General features: G+C 50.2%; 1 protein-coding gene across 1 annotated transcript; it reads left to right on the top strand.

Annotated features, from left to right (window-relative positions):
- Nucleotides 1–3,539: 3,539 nt before the first annotated feature.
- Nucleotides 3,540–21,425, top strand: LOC135892390 (signaling lymphocytic activation molecule-like). Its single transcript, XM_065420160.1, is given in 7 exon segments — nucleotides 3,540–3,606; nucleotides 10,036–10,362; nucleotides 11,201–11,485; nucleotides 14,484–14,582; nucleotides 17,067–17,140; nucleotides 19,416–19,511; nucleotides 20,721–21,425. Coding segments are annotated over 7 exon segments (1,242 nt in total). The 5' UTR covers nucleotides 3,540–3,542; the 3' UTR covers nucleotides 21,018–21,425.
- Nucleotides 21,426–21,962: the final 537 nt, after the last annotated feature.

The raw sequence follows: 21,962 nt of genomic DNA, 5'->3' as shown, positions 1-21,962 counted from the left end.
TTTGTTAGTCTCTACGGTGCCACAAGGACTCCTCGTTGTTTTTTCTTCAGCTGCAGTTCCCCTCCCTGCTACCTCCACAGCTAAAATTCTCCTCTGAGGCACAGCTGGACCAGCAGGGGTAAGCAGCCGCGCCTGACGAATGCAGCCTGCCCGTTGCGTCACATACGAGTTTGTTGTTGTTTCCTTCTCAGTCAGATCCGTGGCTGGGGAATGTCGTTTTATAAATAGCTTTCCATGGCAATGACTGGATTCCCTGAAGCGTGGGGTGGGCTACAGTTAGTTCTGGGAACTCCATCCTTTCCACGAGCTTGGTTTGCACTTTAGCCATTTGCTCTGACATCTCCCGCACAAAGAGAAAGCTTTGCTACCCCGGTGCTTCCGGTACCCCAGCTGCTTCAGAGGAAGGTGCAAGGTACCCCCAGTGGACAGTTATGGAATAGCTTGCCCCAAGCGAACATTCTTTCCTAATCTCTAGCATTAGAGGTGAGTTTATGCCTTGAAGCATGAGGGTATATATCCTTTCTAAAAGATTATCCAGTCTAATGTAATGGTGGATATTCTCTTTATCCATATACATGTCTAATCTATTTATTAATCCTGTTAAACTCTTGGTCGCAATATCTTGTGGCAAGGAGTTCCGCAGGTGAACTATGCATTGCATCAAAAAGCATTTCCTTTCATCAGCTTTAAGTGAGTTGCCTTTCAGTTTAATGGAACATCCCTTGTCCTGGTAGTGTGAAAGAGAGTGGAAGTTCCCAATGTCTCCCAGCCCATGTACTGTGTCGGTGTTTTGCCAGCTGTGAGGTTGCATGTGAGCCTCAACACCAAAGGCAGAAGCTGCATTTTCTATCTTTGCTGTTCTTTCCCCCTCCCACATTTGTGTGCGTTCGTCTTGTTTTGCCTTCTAGGAAATGGGATCAGCCTTTAACACCACCAGGAACAACGCCAGCTCCAGCTCATCTCAACTAACTTCTCTTTTCCCCCCAAAGGACAGTTAGCAGCAGCTTTAGTACCATCGGAGACTGTCAACGCAGGTTTTCCTTCTAAAAATGAAACAGGGAATGGGAACAAGAAATGTTGCTAAAATAAAAACTGTACTTAATATTTTAAATTTCAGATTCCTCCACTCTTTTTCTTTCTTGCCCCTATCTTTAATAAAGCGTTAAAAGGAGGTTTAATGGGGTGCTTGCCATGGTACTAAGCAAGCTGAGATCTCTCTATACCAAACCCCAAACCTTGTTTAATGCTGGACAGTTTCAGGGTCATGTTAACACCTTTGACACTTTGGGCCCATTTGGTCCATCTAATCAATACAACATCCCTGTTCTATGTTTGTACTGTACCTGGTGCTATGGGTCCTGGTCCATTAGTGGGGCGCCTACGCACTATATAATTATAATTAAGGCCCTACTTGAATTGCGGGATGATTGTCAAATAATCGCGGCTGAATTGTGGACAAGACGTGGAAAAGTAACAACGGCCCTTTATTCATTGCAGTCGTTCGGAAAAGCCGGAGAAGACCTATTGGTTTAAGAAATATTTGCTGGGACAATATAAACACTCAAGTATGATCTTAGGCCTGCTAATTTTTTTGATAACCAGTCATTTTGCTGCAACTAGATTACAGCCGTTAACGCCCGGGGTTGACAGCGGGAGTCTGGGTGGCTGGTGGCCGGGGGCTCCCGCTCTCAGCTGCCCGGCTGACAAAATTGCAGCGGAAGCCTAATATTGGGGGGACTCGCAATTTCCACAATATCGCAAATGACATAGGGCCTTAATTTTACTATTTAGTAGAGGTGGAAATGAGCGGTTTGCCTTTAACTCGTCACCACCACATTTCATTGACCATCACGCTGCCCATTGGACTACAGAGGGGGAAGACAGCTGATGCTTGAGGTCCCTGCCCTGGCAGGAAATTGATTAGATCAAATATGCCCAGATTATGCTAGCATGTGAAAGACGTGGTTTCAATTCCCGCTTTGCTACAGACACTCTGCGTGACCTTGGGCAAGTCACTTACCCACTGGGCCTCAGTTCTCGGCCTGTAAAATGGAGCTAATAGCAGGGCCCTGCTTCACACAGGCACTGTGAGGCTATTGGCAGGTAAAACTAGCGTAGTGCTCAGAGAATATAGTACATACAGCAGATGGTCTCGGGCTGGTGTGCCCTTTACACAGCTGCCACTAAGTGAATTCCTGCGGGCTGGCTTTTCACAGGTTGGTCCTGCGTGGGCTTAAGCAAAGCTGTGGGGCTCTCAGTCCTGGCTTGTGTGGCAATAGGAGGAAGAAAGGCCGCAGCATCCCACCTAGCAAGAAGGCACAATGTCCTCGTGGGTCCTGACCAGACTATAATGTAAACCCTTAACTCTGACCTCTATTTGGGGCTTACCTTAAAGCTCCTGGTTTTAAGAGCTTGCAAGAAAATCTGAGTTTTCATTTCTTTAAAAGTAAGTTTCTAGCCTTGTGGTTGCAGAGAAAAGCTTGAAAACATGAACCGAGTGACTAGAAGCGCCGAAACAAAAGGCAAAGAAAAAGACCCGAATGGCGTTTATTTTTGTTTTTACAAAAATCTCCTGATTTATAAGCCAGTCTCTTGATTTTGTGGGGCCTGATTGATGGGGTTTGGATGCTGCTCTATTGACAGGTGCAGTTTACATGGGTCACTCTTTATGTTCATGGGATGCTATGTGCCTGTGAAAGTGTGAGGTTGAAGTTGATGGTTTGTGTTGCAGTGGGAGTTAGAGGAATAGGGGTAGTGCTGAGTTACTACAGAGAATTCTTTCCTGGGTGCTGGCTGGTGAGTCTTGCCCACATGCTCAGGGTTTAACTGATCGCCAGATTTGGGGTCGGGAAGGAATTTTCCTCCAGGGCAGATTGGCAGAGGCCCTGGACGTTTTTCGCCTTCCTCTGCAGCGTGGGGCACGGGTCACTTGCTGGAGGATTCTCTGCACCTTGAGGTCTTTAAACCACGATTTGAGGACTTCAATAGCTCAGGCATAGGTTAGGGGTTTGTTACAGGAGTGGGTGGGTGAGATTCTGTGGCCTGCGTTGTGCAGGAGGTCAGACTAGATGATCATAATGGTCCCTTCTTACCTTAAAGTCTATGAGTCTATGAGTCTATTGTCTGTGAGCTGACAGCACTATTTGTGATAAGGGAAAGGGAGTCTCCTAGTCCTACCGGTCATTTATTTGCTTTTCAGGAACTGAACTGGGTGGATTTTTCATTTAAGCAATCTTAGCTGTTACTTAACATTGGCTTTTTGTTTTGTTTTGTTTTGTATTAACTATCCAGCTATCTATATATCGATCGACATCACATTCTAGTTATCTGTGAGCTGCTGGAGAGCTGAGCAGTAAAGCATTAAGCAGTGTGACTCTATATACTTTGAATACTTTCCACCCCAAGAAAAAAGGAAAGACACAGCAGACCAAAAACAGGAAACATGCGTGGTCCCAGCTTGCGTCTTATTTGAATACACCTGGTCTTACTGTATGTGGTGTCAGCAGACCTTTAAATACTAAGTCCACTGCAAGCAAAGTTTCATGTGTCGAGAGATGGACTGCAGTGAATGCATTTTGCTGATCATTTCTTTTTGCTGTGCTGGGGGTATGTACGTTTTCCTATGGTTAAATGGCTTGGTGCAAAATGATTTGCGGGTGTTTGCTGTTCAGAGCTATATGTGACAATTGCTTTTCTTGTGCATGAGGCAGATGCTGCTTTGCTTTATAGCCAGAATACCAATCTGCATGAAAAAGAGGATTAGCTTTCTGAAGAGGGTGTCTAGATCATATTGTTTTAATATGGGGAGGCTCACAGGACTGGGAAGGGAGATGAGAACCAAGATAGAGAGCTCGATCTGTATATGTGCAGCAAGGAATCATTTTACAATGTCTATTAGAGCTGGGTGAATAATTCGTAAGAAAGCATTCGGTACCTGTCTCTGCCCCCCTTACTCAGGGTGTGTGTAGTGCCTTATTTCACAAGTAGTCCCGTTGACGTCAATAGAACTATTTAGAGAATCTGTCACTTACCGTGATTTGCAGGGAGCCTAGCCGCAGGGGGTCCTGGTCTGTGACTGGGGGTCCGAGATGCTCCCACAATAAATAATAACAGTTAATGAACGCCTAGGAGGAATGGGGTGAAATTGGGAAGATGGAGGCTGGCTGTCAGGTGAAGTTTACAAACGGTGAGCTCTGTCGGTCAGGCTGTTGAACGGGGGGGTCAGCCCCAAAGTTTACATCACTTAAAACGTGATGGCTCAAAGTCTAGAAATGGATTGTGTCGCAAACCTCCGTGGAACAGCGTGTAGGGAGCCGGCGTGCACTGGCCAGGGTGATCCTGGTGGGACGGATGAAATCACCCTAATTCTGCAGGTCTTTGTGATCTCGGATTTCTATGCAGAGAAGACTCTGTTCTCTCCAGGGCTCTGGAGATGGCTCTACTGGTTATTCTCTGTCCAGGGATGCATGTGCCATGTCTTGCTAAAGGGAGCGTGTGTCTAGTGGTTAGATTGGAAGTCAGCACTGCTGGGATCTGTTCCCAGTTTGTGGGGGATGTGTGGCTAGTGGTTAGAAGAGGGGGAATGGGAGTCAAGACTCCTGGAGTCCTATTAGGATTTTCCTGTCATTCGGGGCAGGTGTAACAACTGTCAAAAGTGAAGATTAAAAACATCTTTCCTATTATTTGAAGATTGTTTAAAAAGCAAAGTACATGCAGGACAACAAGGACGTGCCTCACGTCAAACAAAGCAACGGGAACCGGACGGAGGTCGATTCTCTGTCTGTAACTTTGTTGTTGTGCCTCCATCTTAGGGCTCGGTGAGGATGCTTTGCATACCCCTACCCCCTTCCATTCATGGGTCTCTAAACCCTTTCGGGGCATTAATGACAGAGCCACTCAAACTCCTTGGGTGGGCGGCCAGTGATATTATCCCCATTTCACAGAAGGGGCGGACCTGGAAGGCTGACAGATTGCCCATAATTACACACCCAGGCAGCAGCAGAGATGGACCCCTGACTCTAGACACTAGTTCAGAGCCAGATCTAGAACCCAGGAGTCCAGACTCCTGCACTCCTGTTCGAACCACTAGGCAACATTAACAATGCGCAAGACCCCATCTACTGAATGTGCTGCAATATGGGGCAAAATGAGAGGAGTTAAAGAAAAGGAGAAGACCACGAGACAGCCTCAGTTTGGAATTTCTCATTGGTTTGGTTGGTTCAAAACTGGCTTCATACCAGGCGAATACATGCTGTAACTTCCCCTTGGGTTTTTCTGTGTCAGGGGCATACCAAAAAAGTCCCCCATAGCATGAGAGCTGCTTTAGACTCACTGCCCATCTCTGATCCCATTGTGAGCTTTTCCTTTGGAATGCTGCTGGTCCTGGACTCTAGCCGGGTTCTCACCTGGATTCTGTCTTACTCGGTGTTGCCTGTTGTCAGAGTTCAGGTGAGATGCCTGCTTCATACTGGATGTGCGCGCTGGCTGGGCACTCTGCCCTGGCCGAGGGATTTTCGAGATGATCTAACAGGGCTTTTCCATCAGTCGCTGTTAAGATCCCAATCACAACACACCATTCTCAGGCCTGGTTCTCAATTACACTCTGGTACTAGCAGTAATTAAAACCAAGCGCGTCGTCTATTCCCGCCACATCCTGGGAACACACAGCTACATGCTGAGTGGGCTATTTTGTGATGGTTTATGGTATTTACTGAAACTGTACAACTGTGTGTTTGCAAACTAGGCCGGATGGGGATCTGCTATCTGGGGGGCCGAACCCCGCTGTGTTGTTTTTCTGTGTGGGGCAAACCCCCTCCTCTCATGGAAATAATTCATAGGAAAGAGCGGGCGGGAAAATGAGTTGTTTTTGCTTCCAGTTTAACTGACAACAACAACTCAGTCAATGATGAGCTGGCATCTCTCACTACTAATGTTTCCTACAAAAACAAAGCTTCGGTAATCAATAGGACGGGTGAATGTGAATCATTGTACCCTAGGTAACGGGAGGAAAGGGGTTCTCAGGGACTTCCCCCAACCAAGGAGGGCTGATGCCTTCACAAAGTTCTCTCCAGGAGAAATAGACAGCCTGGGCATTTTTCATTGACCCCAATCTATGTATCTCTGTGCGCGCATGCACACACACACACACGCACACACACGCACGCACACCCACCCATACACACACACACACATCCCCAAGTCAAAATGAGGAGGTTTAAAATTGTTTTAATTAACTGTGTTTTTCCATAGCGCGGATCAGTCCATTGTCTGAGCACCTAACGAGCGTTGAGCCTGACAGTAGCCCGGTGTGAAGGAGAGGATTTATGATGCTCCGCTCACAGATGGGGGCCTGACATTTGCCAACAGGCCTTTTGGGTTCCCTACTTGAGACACTTGAAAGGCACTTGGCTTTCAGAAGGCAGGTGCTTGGCATTCTGAGAAGGCAGTCCCTCTGAGCTGTCTCACGTTTCATGGATTTTAAGGCCAGAAGAGACCATTAGAGCCTCCAATCCCACAGGTCATTCAATTTCACCCTCTGACCCCTGTATTGAGCCCAATAACTTGTGTTTGGCTAAAGCATTTCTTCCAGAAAGGCCTCCAGTCTTCATCTGAGATGACAAGAGACGGAGGAACCACTGCTTCCCTCGGCACTTTGTTCCAATGGTTAATCGCCCTCCCTGATAGAAATCTCAGACTTATTTCTAAAGTTGGGTACCCAAAATCACGAGCCATGTTTGAAAATCTTAGCTGGGGAAACCGAGGGCCAGAGCTTTACCTAAGGCCAAGCAGGGAGTGTACAGCAGAGGCAGGAATTGCATGTGGATTTCTTGGTCTGCAGCCTCATGCCTCAAACACAAGATCATCTTTTCCCCCCTGCCCATCTCTCGCTAACGGCTCCGTTCCGTCGGTGGGTCACTGCTGAATTCCATCCGCTGTGAGATTTCATTGCAAACATTTCGCAGCGCTCCCTTCTCGAGAACTGAGCCCAGTCTAGTTATAAGGGATTCAAGCGATGGGTCTCCCGCCCGACCCCACAATCTAACACACCTCACTCGAAGGAGATTTCCCTGGGAGACGCCATCCAAATTTCACAATTTCAGCTCATTCCTCCTGGGCAATGTTCCACCCTGAACAATTCCCCTCCTGTCAAATACTTCTAGACAGTGGCCTGTCTCCTTACCCCCTTTGCTGTGGCAGTAAATGCCTGCAGCCCCTCATATTAAGGTTCCATTTAGGGTAAATGAACAAATCAACGATGCAAGCATGTTACAGACACGTGCTATAGATGAGTGGTTTTCAAGCTGTGGTCCACGGAGCCCTGGGGGTCTGCAGACGAGGTCTAAGCTTTCCAATGGGATCCGCACCCCCATTTGAAACGTTTTAGGGGTTCGCAAATGAAAAAAGGTTGAAAACCATTGTTCTCCATGGTCCTGAGCACATCAGCTGAAGGTATTCTAGCAGGCTGGGCTGTATAATCATCCATTCCAACAGGTCATTTATTAAAACAACGGACTCCTCATTTATTAACCTTTTATCAGCTATTTATAGATAACCCTTGCAACAGTCATTTTTTCCCTCTGAACTCATTCTCATTTGTCATCACCTTCCTGAGTGCCACAGTTCCCAGAAAAAAGCACACTAATCTAACTAAGCCTCACGTTGCCAGGGACTGTCACCTCCAGCATGGAGTCTGTCTCAGAACTGCTCTGAGTCAAGCAAAGACTTTCCCCTTTAGCCTGCGCTTAAAGGCCGCCCCAGAACCCTGGCGGGTTTCGAACGTCTGCTCTGGATGCCTTCAAACCAGGGCAAGCGCCGCTCATCAGCGAAGACGCTTTATTGAGTCAGGGTCTCTTTGCACGCTCTGCTCTGGCTTTGCAACGGAGCCTTCGTCTGACTTTAAACACAGTTTTTACACCGGTTTAGCTATTTCATTTAGGGCTGTGAGTTTTAATTCTACCAATGTAGTTAGCCCAGTGCCACCCGGGGTAGTTATACCAGTACAATCCCGGTGTAAGTTATACAGGTGCCTTGGACCGGTATAACGTATTCCCCTTCTCTGTAGGAATAGCTAGCCCAACATAAAGCACCTTTCCACCTGTCTACCTGCATTCACACTGGGGGGATTGTATCGCTTTAACTAGCCCACCATCGTTCAAGTGGTACAAGCTGTGCATGTAGACAAGGCCTTGGTGTGATTAGCAATTGGCCCCTCAGCTAAGCAGAGGGCTGGTGAAAGCAGCAGGGAGATCATCATAGAGCTGCCTTTTCTTCTGACAACCTAAAAGCACTTGAAGAAAAACGTTGCTGAAAATGAAAACTTTTTCGCTTGTGTCGATTTTTCGAGGGTTTCCTGTCAGCTCGCGAAGGGAGCGGGGGTTCTTGGTACGCGAACCAGCCTGGGCGTCTACCAACTGGGCCAGCCCCTGCCACCCTGACCTGGCCGTACAAGCATTGTCGCTAATTTCAGTGAGACAATGGGCCAGATCCTCAGCTGGTGTCAAGCAGTGTCACAGCGCGACATCAACTTACAATAGCTGGGCTCTGAGCCGTTGACATCAGTGGAACGCTGGCCAGACGGCACGTGCTGGGGGTCTGGCTGCCCTTGGAGAACAGCCGAGTGACACCAGGTGCAGATTTCTTAGAAAGACACGCGTTGCAAGTGTTCCTGTTTTTAACCTACTCAAATAGAGACGGAACATCCATTGAAAACATTTTCTGTGTCTTGCCCGAACGGGCTGGCGTGTTCTTGGCCCTGGCGGATATTGGGGTGTTCCCAGCTTTGGGCCGCCAAGCGTTCTCGTTAGTACAGATCGAAAGGTCTGAGTACACTGCACGCTCCTTTCAGCGGCATGTGGAGTCCATGCACCGCATGCCTTCTAGCCCGGGTACAAACATCTGTGCAGCCAGCGAGGCAACGCTTAGGCAAGTAGAATAAAGACATGCCTCAACCCTAGGCTATGTACCCTACGTTCTCGCTACATACCCAAGCCTGGCCTCCCTTGTCTACACTATGATTTGCAGCCTAGTGTCTCCCTGCCTTTCCACAGCCAGAGCCTTTCATTGCCACTTATAGGCAATTGTTCCTTCTTGGGAGCAGAGCAGGGAAGGGAAAAATTCAGAGAGGCACAATCGGAACCCTGCTTCGCCCTTCCACCAGCAGCGCCATCATCAGCCTCTGGCCCTCACTAACTGTGCGGCGCTGGATGGTGTGCTTGGGGGCAGAGCCAAGACTACACTCCTCCCTGCCCACTTGTCTTACTCCCCCTTGTGCATAGTCAACCTGTGGAACTCCTTGCCAGAGGATGTTGTGAAGGCCAAGACTATAACAGGGTTCAAAAAAGAACTAGATAAGTTCCTGGAGGATCGGTCCATCAATGGCTATTAGCCAGGATAGACAGGGATGGTGTCCCTAGCTTCTGTTTGCCAGAAGCTGGGAATGGGCGACAGGGGATGGATCACTTGATGATCACCTGGTCTGTTCATTCCCTCAGAAGCACCTGGCACTGGCCACTATTGGAAGACAGGATGCTGGGCTGGATGGACCTTTGTTCTGACCCACTCTGGCCGTTCTTATGGAGCAGCAGTGCAGCCCAAGACATAATCACACTCTTAGTAATGGAACAGGGCTTGCTAGTTGATGGAGCTTGGACACCAAACTTTTGATGGCTTGTTGCCAACTCTTGTAATTTGATCATGAGTCTGCTTTTTGCTGGAGGGGGAGGGAGGTTTCTTCAAACCCCAGGTCCTGGAGTCACGTGATTAGGTGAGTATCTCCGCTTTCATTGGAAAAAATAATGAAAGTACATTTCTAGTGCTCCTGTTTGCGGAGAAAAATAAGCCTGACTGTAACCCTAAAGGCTCAGCAAGCTGATGGCAAATAAAAGAGCTCCAGAATATATAACTTTTTAAACATCTCATGTTTTTGAGGTATGACGCGTGATTTTTGAACTCCTGGGGTGGACAACGCTGTGTCCGCTGCCGTCTGTAAAACATCAACTCATGTCTGCGCTAACTCTGTTTCGTTGCTCCTTGTAGGCACAAGCTCTGAGTCAGAAAAAACAGTCTATGGAAGCCTGGGGGGCCCAACGCTGTTGAGCATAACACCCGAATTTCAGAATTTTACTGTGCAATTTAGCAACGCTCTATGGAAACTAGATACGTCCGTTGGAACCAGCAGGAAACTTATCATCAGCTATTCTGGAAACAATCATACCAATCACATGAAGGAGCAGATCAAGTTTCATCCTGAGAACTTCTCCTTGGAAATACTGGACACCAAGAGAACGGATGCAGGGCGCTATGAATACATGGTGAACAAAGGCTCTGAGGAAGAGTTTTTGCGTCTCCGGTTGGAAGTGTATGGTAATGAGCACAGTATTCGTATGCAGGTTTGGGGAACTATCCTGGGTAGGGTGAGCAGATGTCCCGATTTTATAGGGACAGTCCCAATATTTGGGTCTTTTCCTTATATAGGCACCTATTACCCCCCACCCCCTGTCCTGATTTTTCCCACTTGCTATCTGGTCAGCCTAATCCTAGGTCCCAATAGCTGGTGTAGCTCTGTGGCTGGTCAGTGGCTAGGAGAAAAGGCCATTGGCGTGGGGCAAGCGCGCTGGCTGTGGGAGGAGCTGCTGCCTATTCCAGTCCCAGCCTCTCCCTGCAGGGGGTGCTGTAGAGACCCTGGCACTCACCCACTGCAGCAGCTTCAGTGCCGTTCAGACACCCTCCAGCACCCAATGGCCCACACGTCCTTTGGCACCCACCCACCTACCCAGCACACCCAGCCACCCTCCTCCCCACCTGCTACAGACACCCCAGCACCCAGCCGCCCTAGTGAGAGCACCCATGTTTTGTGCAAGCCTTGCTCGGGGCACATAATCTGACATTCACGGGCATATGCAAATTATTCATAGGCACATGCAAATTATTCATAGATATGCAAATGAGCTCATGACATAATTTGCATAAAACTCAACTCATGGAGCTGCACCAAACTCGGCAGCCAGGGAAGGCCTTAGCGGCGAGACTGTCCTGCTCAGTCGAATGGCGCCGATGTTGCTGGTGTTTAAATGCCCTGGAGAGGGGATGACCCCGAGCAGGACTAGGAGCCGGAGCCGGCCGGCAGCATTTCACGCAGGGCTGTCAGTTCCATCCTTCCCCAGATAATCCGTTCATCTCCCCTCCCCATCACTCCCTACAGAGCGGGTGTCCGTCCCCGACATCCAGATGGTCAGCAAGACCTTGGAGAACGAGAGCTGCACCATGAACCTGAGCTGCACGGTGAAGAGCGGGGACAAGGTGACCTACAGCTGGAACTGCAGCGAGGGCACCACCTCCCAGCTGCACTTCAACAATGTCAGCTTCCTGCATTTCTCCTTCACCCCGGGGGAGGGCAGCTTCTCTTGCATGTGCATCGCCACGAACACAGTCAGCCAGCAAGCCACCAAGTTCAGCTCCTCGGTGGAGTGCAGCAACAAGCCAGGCGGTAAGTGATGCTGGAGGAGAAAGGGGCAAATCCGCTCTGACTGGGCAGTGGCTGGGCCCACCGGGGCCAAGGGCCGCTTGGCTGTTGGCTACGTTGGGTCTAGGGGCCAGATCCCCAGCTGGCGTAAATCAGCTGCGCCAGGCCTTGGCCCAACATCTTTACCTTGCATTGGGTCTTCCGTGCAGGCTCTGGATCCATCTCCACCCTCAGAGACAGGGATGGGCCCAAGTCTCTGAGCTCAGAACTGAGCCCCGGGCCCTGCCAACCTGGCTTAAACGCACGGCCACCACCCAAGACATGGGCATTGAGCTTGGCTCTGAAGGAAGCGTTGGTGCCTAAGCGGGCCAGATCCTCAGCTGGTGCATATCAGCGTAGCTCCATTGCAATCAACGGGCCTGCTTCTCCTCTCACATGTGCCCACGTAAAGCAGGACTAGCTCAAAGGGCCCATTTCAGCAGCCAGATGCAGGCTCCGGGCATTCAGAGCTCTGGGTAAGGAGCCATTCGTAGGGGTCCTACAGACCCCCAAACTACACCTCCTATTCCTGAGCTCCATCTGCTGGCACCTTATCTACTCACTATTTACGTCTAGACAGACACGGGCACCGGTCAGTTTCCTCGTGGGGCTGAGGACATAGAGGGCTGATTGACACCAGGGTCTTTTACACCACTCCGGCTGCATAAAGCAGCCTTAACGGGGGCTGTGACGGTAATTTGCATCCACTTTAAAGACCTCTTTGCCCTGCGGGAGCTTTAGTGTAAATAAAAATCCCACCTTTGGTTTCATGGTCACTTGGTTTTCAGAGCTAATCATGCAGCAGCCCCGGTTACAGTACAGTAAAGCCCAGGGTTGGTTATAAATCACACCTACTGCAACCCTCCGTGGGAACTTCCTCTCGAATAGCCTCTGGGGTATAGAGCTCTCTCTCTCTCATTGGGGTTTTTCTGACACCTCCTTTATGACGCAGGGGACTTTTATGGGGTGTTTTAATGAGACATTTAAACCTCAGCCTGGGACATTTTTCTTATAAGTCTCCATTCATTTGAATTAACATAGTCGGAGGGCGCAAGACCCAGATTTCTACCCTGCCCCTTGCTGTCTTGTGTTGGGGGAAAAAACCATCCCCTTGTGATTAGCTGGACCAGGCCCTTTACAAACATAGACCGTATGACAGTCCTACTGCAAAGGTAACTAGAGCATCAGGGCTGGGAGCCAACTCCTAAGGAGCAGAACCAGTTTAGACATAAAAAAAGACAATAAGGAGTCTATGCCTGATTCTCATTCACCTCCAGGCCTCTTTATGCCTCATGGTAAAGGGACCTTGGAGTGAGTGGGAATCCAATCCACGGTTGTTTGACACTAGGACCTCCATTGTCTCCTTGCTTCCTTGTGCGCCCATCTTTGACCTGTTGTCTCTTGTGGTCGACGTAGATTGGAAGCTCTTTGGGGGCGGGGCAGTCCGTTTGCTCTGTGTTTGTACAGCGCCTAGCACCATGGGGGCCTGGTCCATGACGGGGCTCCTAGACACCCCCCAATACCAATGATAGCTATTAATAACGAGAGATCAGCGTTCGGTGTAGTCCATCCTCCGTGGCGTCACCCTGCCGTAGTGTACCACCAGCGGGAGCTTGGCAAGCCAGCTGTAAAACCAGAGCGAAGCAGCGATGTGTGGAGCAGCTCCAGGCATTTGGCACCAGATTGGGAAGCGTAAGAATTCGGCACGTAGGACCACATTTTCAGAGCACTTGTAAGCGGGTGCTCTCACCTCCTGGGTGCCCCCTTGTGCCTAGACACGGCATTACAGGGGACTTCGCCTCTCCCGTCCTCCTTCCACTGCCTTGGCCCCATGATGGCCAGTTCCAGACGGTGTCTTCTTTCGACTTCCCCTCGGGTCGTCAAGGGCCCGGCCCTCATGCCAAGTCATGTGACAGTTCACGCCCCTCCCGGGGTTACTAAAGAGCCAACTTAAAGTGCACAAACAAACAACGTCCACCTCTCTGTTCTGTCCCTCTGGGGCTCGACTGGACTTGGCTTTCTGGCCCTGGCCAAGGTTCTCCTGAATGGGTTCTTCCCCAGCACAATTCCCCCCTGCTCCCTCCCCTACGCTACACCTTGGGGGTACCTCAACCTTGTCTCCGGCAGCTCCTCCCAGAGGAGAACTCGCCTTATTCCCCCCTCCAGCAGTTCCCAGCTCCATTTACCTATCTCTGGCCCTGCTCCACCATCACTACTTGGGTCACTAATTAACTCTAACGCTGCCGGCTCATCAGTGAGGCTGACAGACAGCAAGAGACTTAGGGTTGGATTTTTAAAGGTATTTAGGTGCCCAACTCTCATTGGTTTTAATGGGCATTGGGTGCATAAGTACCTTTAAAAATCCCGCCCCGAGTGACTTTTGAATTTCAATTAGATTTAGGTTCTTAAAGCCCAGACCCTCAACGGTATTTAGGTTCCTAATGTCCTTTGAAACCAATGGGAGTTAGGAGTCTGAATACCTTTGATAATCTGGGCAGTAAGGCCCTTTTGAAAATGGCGCCTAGGCTCCTAAATCACTTAGGCGCCTTTGAAAATTTTACCCTGGTCTAGCAAAACACGAGTGTGCTTAACGTTAAGCACATGGGGAGCCCTAGTGTAGACAATGGATCTGACGCTCAGATACACTGAAGTCTATACAGGCGGAAAGGGGTTGTAATTGACTCCCGCTTTTATGTCCCCTTTACTCTGCCAGAGAGAGTCCCAACGGGGCTATTTACACACTTCAAGTGAAGCCTGGATTGGGGCCTTCCGTACCTTCTGCTGATTCTGCACTTCCTGTGTTTTCTGTCTGTTCTACACAAAGATAATAAACCGCGATTAAAGAGATAAAGGAAGCGGCAATGTGATCTTAAAGCTGCATGGGCCCTCGCTCCTGCTTAACGATCACCTCCCCTTAGAACAGGGCACCAAGGTCAGGGACCAGTTATTGAGCATCTTCTTTTCTTTGTAAATCACTTTCCAGGCTCGCTCAGGAATGAACTTGTGGAATCCATCGTGCCAATAGCCATTGTGGGGGTCCTGGTCTTCGGTGCAGGGGTCACTTACTGGGTGAGACACAGAGGTAGGTTTTCAAGGCATTGGGAACTTGTTATGGTCTTAGGCCAAGTCCACGCTGTAAACCTAACGTCTGTCGGCATACAGCCGCCGCAGTAATTACAGCGCTCGTGTGTGGCTACACCGTGCTCCTTGTGTCGGCGGTGCGCGTCCTCAACCAGCAACGCTTGTATCGATTGTACTGTCAGCGTGGGGCATTGTGGGATGGCGCATGAAAACCAGTAACAGTCGATGTAAGCCATGGAGTGTCTACACAACACCGCGTCGACCGAATGACATTGCCCATGACTCTACGCCGCTCGGGGAGGTGGCGTTAAGTGGGCGCAGCAGGACAGTTAAATTGGCGGGAGCCAAATTTAAGCGTGGACACTTCCATAGTTAGGTTGACATAAGCTGCTGCGCATCAACCTAACTCTTGAATGTTGACCAAGCATTTGTCCTGGTCAATGCACAGTTTTTGTACTGGTATAACGCTTCCAGTTAGAGCTGTAATCATTTATACCAGTACAACCCTAGTGATACTAGCATAAAGGTAGCTTAGTATAGTTTATTCCCCTTCTCATACAAGAATAAACACCTTACCTACTGGCATAACTCCGTCCACTCTAGTGGGGGGAGTTGTAGCACTATACGCCAATATAGTTAAAGCTGTACGACACTTGTGTTTAGATACGACTTTAGGGTGAAATTTATCCCTGTGCGAAGGGCCAGCACACAGTCCTTGCACCACGTAAGTCCTCCTTCATTAGCCTGTGGAACTCATTGCCACAAGATGTCATTGAGGCCAAACATTTAGCAGCATTCAAAGAGGGGTTGGACATATACACCAGATAATGAGAACATCCAGAGTTTTGTCTCTCTAAGGTACTTACCTGGCCCCCATCACTGCAGCAACTGGGCCCCTCATAATGTTTAATACAGTCATGCTCGCAGCTCCCCTGTGATGTAGGGAAGTGCTGGTTTTTTACACATGGGGACCTGAGGCAGGGAGAGATTGAGGCCAGGCCTACACTGGAAAAGCTTTGCGGGTATATAGATATCCTGGCAAATCTACCTAGTGTAGATGCAGTTTATGCGGCAAAAAAAATTGCTTTTGCTGGTGTGGCATATTCTGGTTCCCCAAACGAAACAAGCCATATCCACAAAAGCACTTTTTTTCTGGTGTAATTGTGCCTATGCTAGGGCTTTTGCCGGTATTAAAACATCAGTAAAAATCACACCCCTAACCACATGACTACTCCAGCAAAAGGTTCTAGCGCAGACCTGGCCTTCAGCATCCGGTGCTTGGCCACTGTCAGATACAGGCGAGTGGGTTAACTAGCCCCTGGCTCTGACCCAGCCTGGAAATGCCTGCGTGCGTAGATTTTGTGCTGTGTCTCTGCACATGGGTAAATTTCACCTGAATTGAGCAGACTAGCCGTGCATTCAGTCTCAAGGGAACTCCACCTAGTAGTTTATTTTAGTTTCAAAGAGAATAGAAGTATTTTTTTCCACCCAGCATACAGAGTTAAGAGGCAGGAAGGAAGGTTAAAAAAAAAATGTAACTACTCGAACATCATGTGACAAATACTTGTGATATGATCTCCTCTCATGACTTCAAGGGAAGTGAGGGATCCTAGCCTAGATATAACAAGCATGATAGGTATCTCGCGTACATCTTAGATATATAGAAAGGCAAGGTGCAATTAATTCACCCTTGTGCTTCGCCTTGTGCAGGCACTTATGTTAGTGCGATGTGAGTGCAAATCAGAAAAACAGTGTTTTACACCCACTTTGCATAGGTGCAAATGACTGCACAAAGTGCCAGGCAATGGCTGATCCTCCTAGAAGTTGTAGTTTGGGCACCTCATGCGCCCATTGTCCTCTACAGGCCAGGCGCCTGGTTGAACTACATGTCCCATGATGCATGGCTCTCTCCCGTCTTTATGAGGGGAGCAGATATAGCATAGGAATCCCTGGGCAAGGTGCATCATGGGAAACGCAGTCCAACCAGAGAGTTCAGCCCATAAAGACGAATGGGAGCATAAATCATCTGGAACTACAACTTCCATGAGGCCATTTTAAATGGACCTATTTCAACTTTTGGCTTAAATATTTTGACAAACTATTGAAATTTTCTGTCAAAAGCAGACACTTTTCATGAAAATTTTTTGTTTAGCCGAGAACCTTAATTTTTCTGTCAAAAAACCATATGGATGGAAAATTTTTGACCTGCCCGGTCCGTCAGCCTTTTACGACACCTGGTGGAGTTGAAGGGGGATGTGACTGGTTTCAGGCAGCTGAACTTCCAACAGCTTGGGAACTGCCATCTTAGAGGAAGCCAGAATTTTATTAGGAACTTATTCTGCTGACGAATGCTTAGACTGCAAGAATTGTGATGTCGTCTGACAGGTCCTTGCCTGTATCTCTACGAATCTAGATCACAAGGCTGACATGGTCACATCTGTGGGTCTCCTGCCCTAACAACCCTTGCAATTGTTTTTCCAATCAGGCCAACAAGATCATTCTCAGCTGAAGGAGGAAAAGGAAAGTTGCACAATTTACTCACAAGTCCAGAGAGTGGAGGTGAGTTTGGGCGTTTGCTCTTTGTGTGCGACAGCCACCCAGCGCCCACCTAGTTGCCCTGGCCTTCCATTCATAGAATCATAGAATATCAGGGTTGAAAGAGACCTCAGGAGATCATCTAGTCCAACCCCCTGCTCAAAGCAGGACCAACACCAACTAAATCATTAGAAGGTTAAAGTCCCATCTACAACGTGGGTAAATTTTACCCTGGGAAGAGGGCCACAAGGCTCATGTATCACTTACGTCCTGCTTCGCTTGGGTTTGAGTCGTGTATAGGCGTTTCCGCACAAAGGGGAATTGACACCCTTCTGGGACTGATTTTAAACTGCATTAGCGTCCAGCTCTAGTCAGAAAACTCACAATGTTCACCTAGCTTAGGGCTGCCAACTCTCCAGGATTGGCCTGAAGTCTCCAGGAATTAAAGATTATGTCAAGCGATGAAATCTCCAGGAATCCATCCAACCAAAATTGACAACCCTAACCTAGCTGAGCTCCTTCCTGTCCCTGTCCCTGCGTCACTTGAGTCTTCTCATTTTACTGCCCTGAAGAAGGTTACGCCCTGTCTGCTGAGCAGGGAAAGACGCAGCTATGGGGGGGGGGAGTGGATTCCACTCCGCCTCGTGCAGCCACCGCCAAATGGCCTGGCCCCAGCTGAGTTTTCACAGGGGCAATTTTAGAGGAGCGTCTATGGTTATGTCTGCACTGCAGCTCTGTGGGACCCGGGCTTGTGGACTCTGTGTTTCCAAGCCCACACCTGAGCATCCAGGATGTATCGTAAACCTGGGCTTCCAATTGCTGGACCCGAGGCTCACAGCCCTGCTAACCCATCCATACTGCACTACACAGACCTGCTGACTCGGAGCTGCAGCTTGAGCTGCGTCCATGCTGCAAAATGACAGGGCTTGGACCTGAGTCCCAGCTGGGCTTGGGCTCTGACCATCTCCTTAGCAGGGTCCCGAGCGCTCGCTGACCCGAGTCAGACTGATCTGTGTGTGGATGGAAAGGGGGCTGGGGCTCACACCTGAGCGTGGGGTGTAGACATTCCCTATGGGGCACGGGGATGTTCGTGCAGCTCTGAGGGACTTGAGAACTAGCCCCATGTTTCTCACCTCTCAGTGACTCCCTGATCCAGTCACTAAGAGGACGTTTTGCGCTGGTTCCTAGCGGCCAGCCCAGCTACATTCCCCCCTGGGCAAGCCATGCTGAGTTCTTCCCTTCTTGCAAATCACCCGAGGTTCTGCAGGCCAAATTCTGCCCTCAGCGACTCCTGTGCAGCCCTGTTGCCTGCCGCACCAGTGCGATCGCTGAGTGAGCGGCACGTCACACACAGTTCTGCTGCTGAGGCATTTGAAGGAGTCGGCTGATGCACTGTGGCAAACTTCTCCCCGTCATAACCTGGCTGCCATGCATGGGGGTGGTCAACGAAAACGCTTCCAAGACCCCCCGTAAGGAGAATCTCACCTGCTGCAGCATAAATACTGATAACTTCAGAGACAGATCTGAAGGGAGAGCAACTAGCCACGTCACAGTTTCGTACTGGAAGCGGTTCCTGTCCAACGCTGAGGTCATTTCCTAGTTCAGTGGGAGTTTACCCCAAACGTGGCTCTGCTCACTGGGCGAGTCTCAAGGAGCAGGCAGGCAGCCCTGCGAGCCAGACACTTTTGGCCACTGGGTGTCGATAGAGGCTCATCACTGAATCCATACATAGCGTGGACCAAAGGACGCACTATGAGATCAGAATCAGGGTTTTTTTGTTGCAGAAGCTGAGGTGGCTAAAGCCGGCTGTCAGGGACTGTGTGGAGCGGCTGTGCAGTGCCTGGGGATTTCGCCACTGGCAGTCACACTCCAGCGAGATGAGTCTGGTCTCTGGCCAGGCACTGGGCCGTAGCTGGGAGCTCTCTGCATGTCCCGCTGGGAGAGACTGGGGCTGGAGCAGCAGGGAGACCCTCTTTTAGCATGCAGCCCCTCTGCACATCTGGCCAGTTCTGCTGGCTGGTGGTGGTGTAGAGAGGCATGCTGGCCTATATGTTGGCCTGGGGGAATGTAGCCTGTAATTCGGAAGCAGCCAGTGTAATGTCAGCTTCATCAGAGAGAATTTCTCCCAAGACCCTCACAGTCAAAGGTGGTTTCCTGGCCCACTTTTGAGCGTGGAGCGTGGTCTCCAGGAGGCTGATGGCTGCAGTTAGCACATGCGGCTCGCCTCTCTATCTGGGCAGGAAGTGGTGGGTTCCTTCTGCTAACGATGTTCGGCTCACACTTTTCTCTCTTTGCACAGCAGCAGAAAGGCTCTCACCCCCCTCCCGTGGTGAAGTGCTCTGAATGCACCACCATCTACGCCTCCGCCACCGGGCTACCTCCAGACCCGGCTCAGGTGAGAGGGAGTTCGTGTGCAGTTCATTGCTAGCCCTGCAGTTAATGCCTCCCCTTGGAGGAAACGGCTGTCATCAGCCATCCCCTCCTCACCCCTATTGCATCCAGCCCTTCGCTGTAGGAGCACATGATAGGTCACAGCAAACAAATTGGGCCAACCCATGCTGAGCAGAAAAGAGGTTGGGCCCGATCCTCCATTGGGTTCAATGGAGTTATTCCTGATTTACATCTGCTGAGGGGCTGGCGCTGGAGGTGCAGATGAGCGTGTCTGGGGATGTTTGCCCGACTCATTCGCTGGCTCTAGACGCGTCCGGCCTGGGAACGCGGGCAAAGCACCGGGAAGCGTTTTCAGCAGCCGAGCTGGCTGTTTGTACAACAGCCCCGCACCATGAGGTGTCAGCGGGTTTTCATCCCTGAACGTTCAGCCCCACAGCACAAATCTCTGACCCTGAGCTCCAGGGTCCTACGTAACGTAGGACCAGCAGGGACCTCCTGGGTCCCGGAGGCCTGTCCCTGCTCTCTCAGCCACCCCCCTCACAGAATCTCATTCATAAACTTGATCAAATTCCATCCTCAAACCAATTGGGTTGTTTACCCCTTCCCCTCCCCACACTGCTGCTACTGAGAACCTGCCCCAGAAGCTCCCTCCTCTGATGGTTAGAAATCTTCTTATCTCCAGCCTCAATTTACTCCTGGCCGGTTTATCCCCGTTTGTTCTGGCGCCAATATTGTCCTTTAGTTCAATGGCTCTTCTCCCTCCCTGGTGTTTCCCCCACTGTATGCACAGAGAGCAATGAGATTCCCCTCTCAGCCTGCCTTTGGCTAGGCTAAACAAGCCTCTCTGGAACGATCAGCTCTCCATTCCCCGGCTCACCCTGGCAGCCCTTCTCTGCCCCTGCTCCAGTTTGAATTAGATGGCAGCAGTAGTAGGCTGTTATCTTCCAGTGGCCCACCACACTCACATGCACACACACTCTGCCAGCATATTACACGTCTCCTTCTTCCTGCAGGGCTGGGAACAGGACAGGCAATCCTTGAACTCAGCTCCCCTGGCGGATGGGCCAGCGGGCGCTTTGCTTCCTGCTCCCTTTAATGCTGAAAGTGGCAGCCGAAGCCATGGGGCTGCAGGGGGTTTTGTTGGCGCCTCAATCCACGTGCATTGCTTGGTTTGCGCACTCACTGTCTGCTCTTGCCCTGTTTTCTTTCCCAGCCCCAAGATCCAGGGCTGACGACCATTTATGACAGTGTGATGCCCGCCGGTGTAATGTCAGCTTCATCAGAGAGAATTTCTCCCAAGACCCTCACAGTCACAGGTGGTCTGTAGCCGCTCCGGAGACACCGACGGACTTTTACCCTGCACGCAGCAGAAACCCATCTCTCCAGCTGGCCGAACTTTTACCACGTCCACGCGAAATCCCACTTGGCTCCACAGAAATGGGATAAAACTCCACCGTGCAATAGCGGTTGGCATAACGTGTCTCATCCAAATCGAGACCCGCGCCTGTAAACGAGAGTCACAGAGTTTGTAACAGCAGAGCAGCGGGGAAGCATCTAAGTGAGGGGAGACACCCAGGAGGGACTTTGCCATTGACTTTATGTGAGAGGAGCCCAAAGACAACCATGATCGGCGACCATATAAAACCCAAGGCTGGACAGATAGAGAGACAAGCACAGGAAAAAGAGGGAGGATCGCAGGTGAGACTGGCTAGGTGAGGAGACCGAGGGAGATACAGAAAGGCTGCTCCCGGTGACCGGAGCTGCATAGGAGAAGGTTCTCTCACCACCGCCAGCCAGATGGTGCAATGGCTCCGAAAGGAGGCTGATGCTGGAGGACTAGAGGGAAGCAGAGACAGTAAATCTGTCGATTGCAAGTTCCATGGAGGGTTTCAAAAATAAAGCGAACTGGATCCCAAGGGGCTGATCCTCAGCTGGTGTAAATCAGCCTCGCTCCCTGGTCTGCAAGGGAGCTACAGATTTACATCCTCTGCGCATTTGGCCCATGTGAATGCTGTCCCTATGTATTATCACCCCGCTGCTGCTAGGATAGAAATGTTAGACCTGCCTCTCCGTCCCAGAGCAGGAGCAGGCTCCCCGGGGATTCTGCTCTGGGAGGGTTAATCCTGCTTCAATCAGCTCCACACTGAGGATCAATTCTCCCCTGCCTGTTTCTGCATAGTGAAATTCACCCCGCACCAAGGTCCAACATGAGGCCTGCACTCCAGTTTGATCTTAAATCCCCCCTGCTCAATTCCCCAAACAAGCCCCCACTTGTAATACTGGCTCTGTCTGCAGTGGGGCTTGAACCCTGGATCTCAAACCATGAGTTGCCCAGCTCTGTTGTAAGCTCACCAACCTTGCTATGCGGCCAGCCCCCGCTAGATGGGGATAAAGTGGCACATTCCGTAGTTGTGGCTTGCACATAGAGCTGATTGGAGAAATGTCCACAAAACCG

The sequence above is a fragment of the Emys orbicularis genome, chromosome 20 (assembly GCF_028017835.1).
Source record: "Emys orbicularis isolate rEmyOrb1 chromosome 20, rEmyOrb1.hap1, whole genome shotgun sequence".
Lineage (NCBI taxonomy): Eukaryota > Metazoa > Chordata > Testudines > Emydidae > Emys > Emys orbicularis.
The sequence above is the reverse complement of the archived record's forward strand: the minus strand, read 5'-3'. Positions and strand labels throughout refer to the sequence as shown.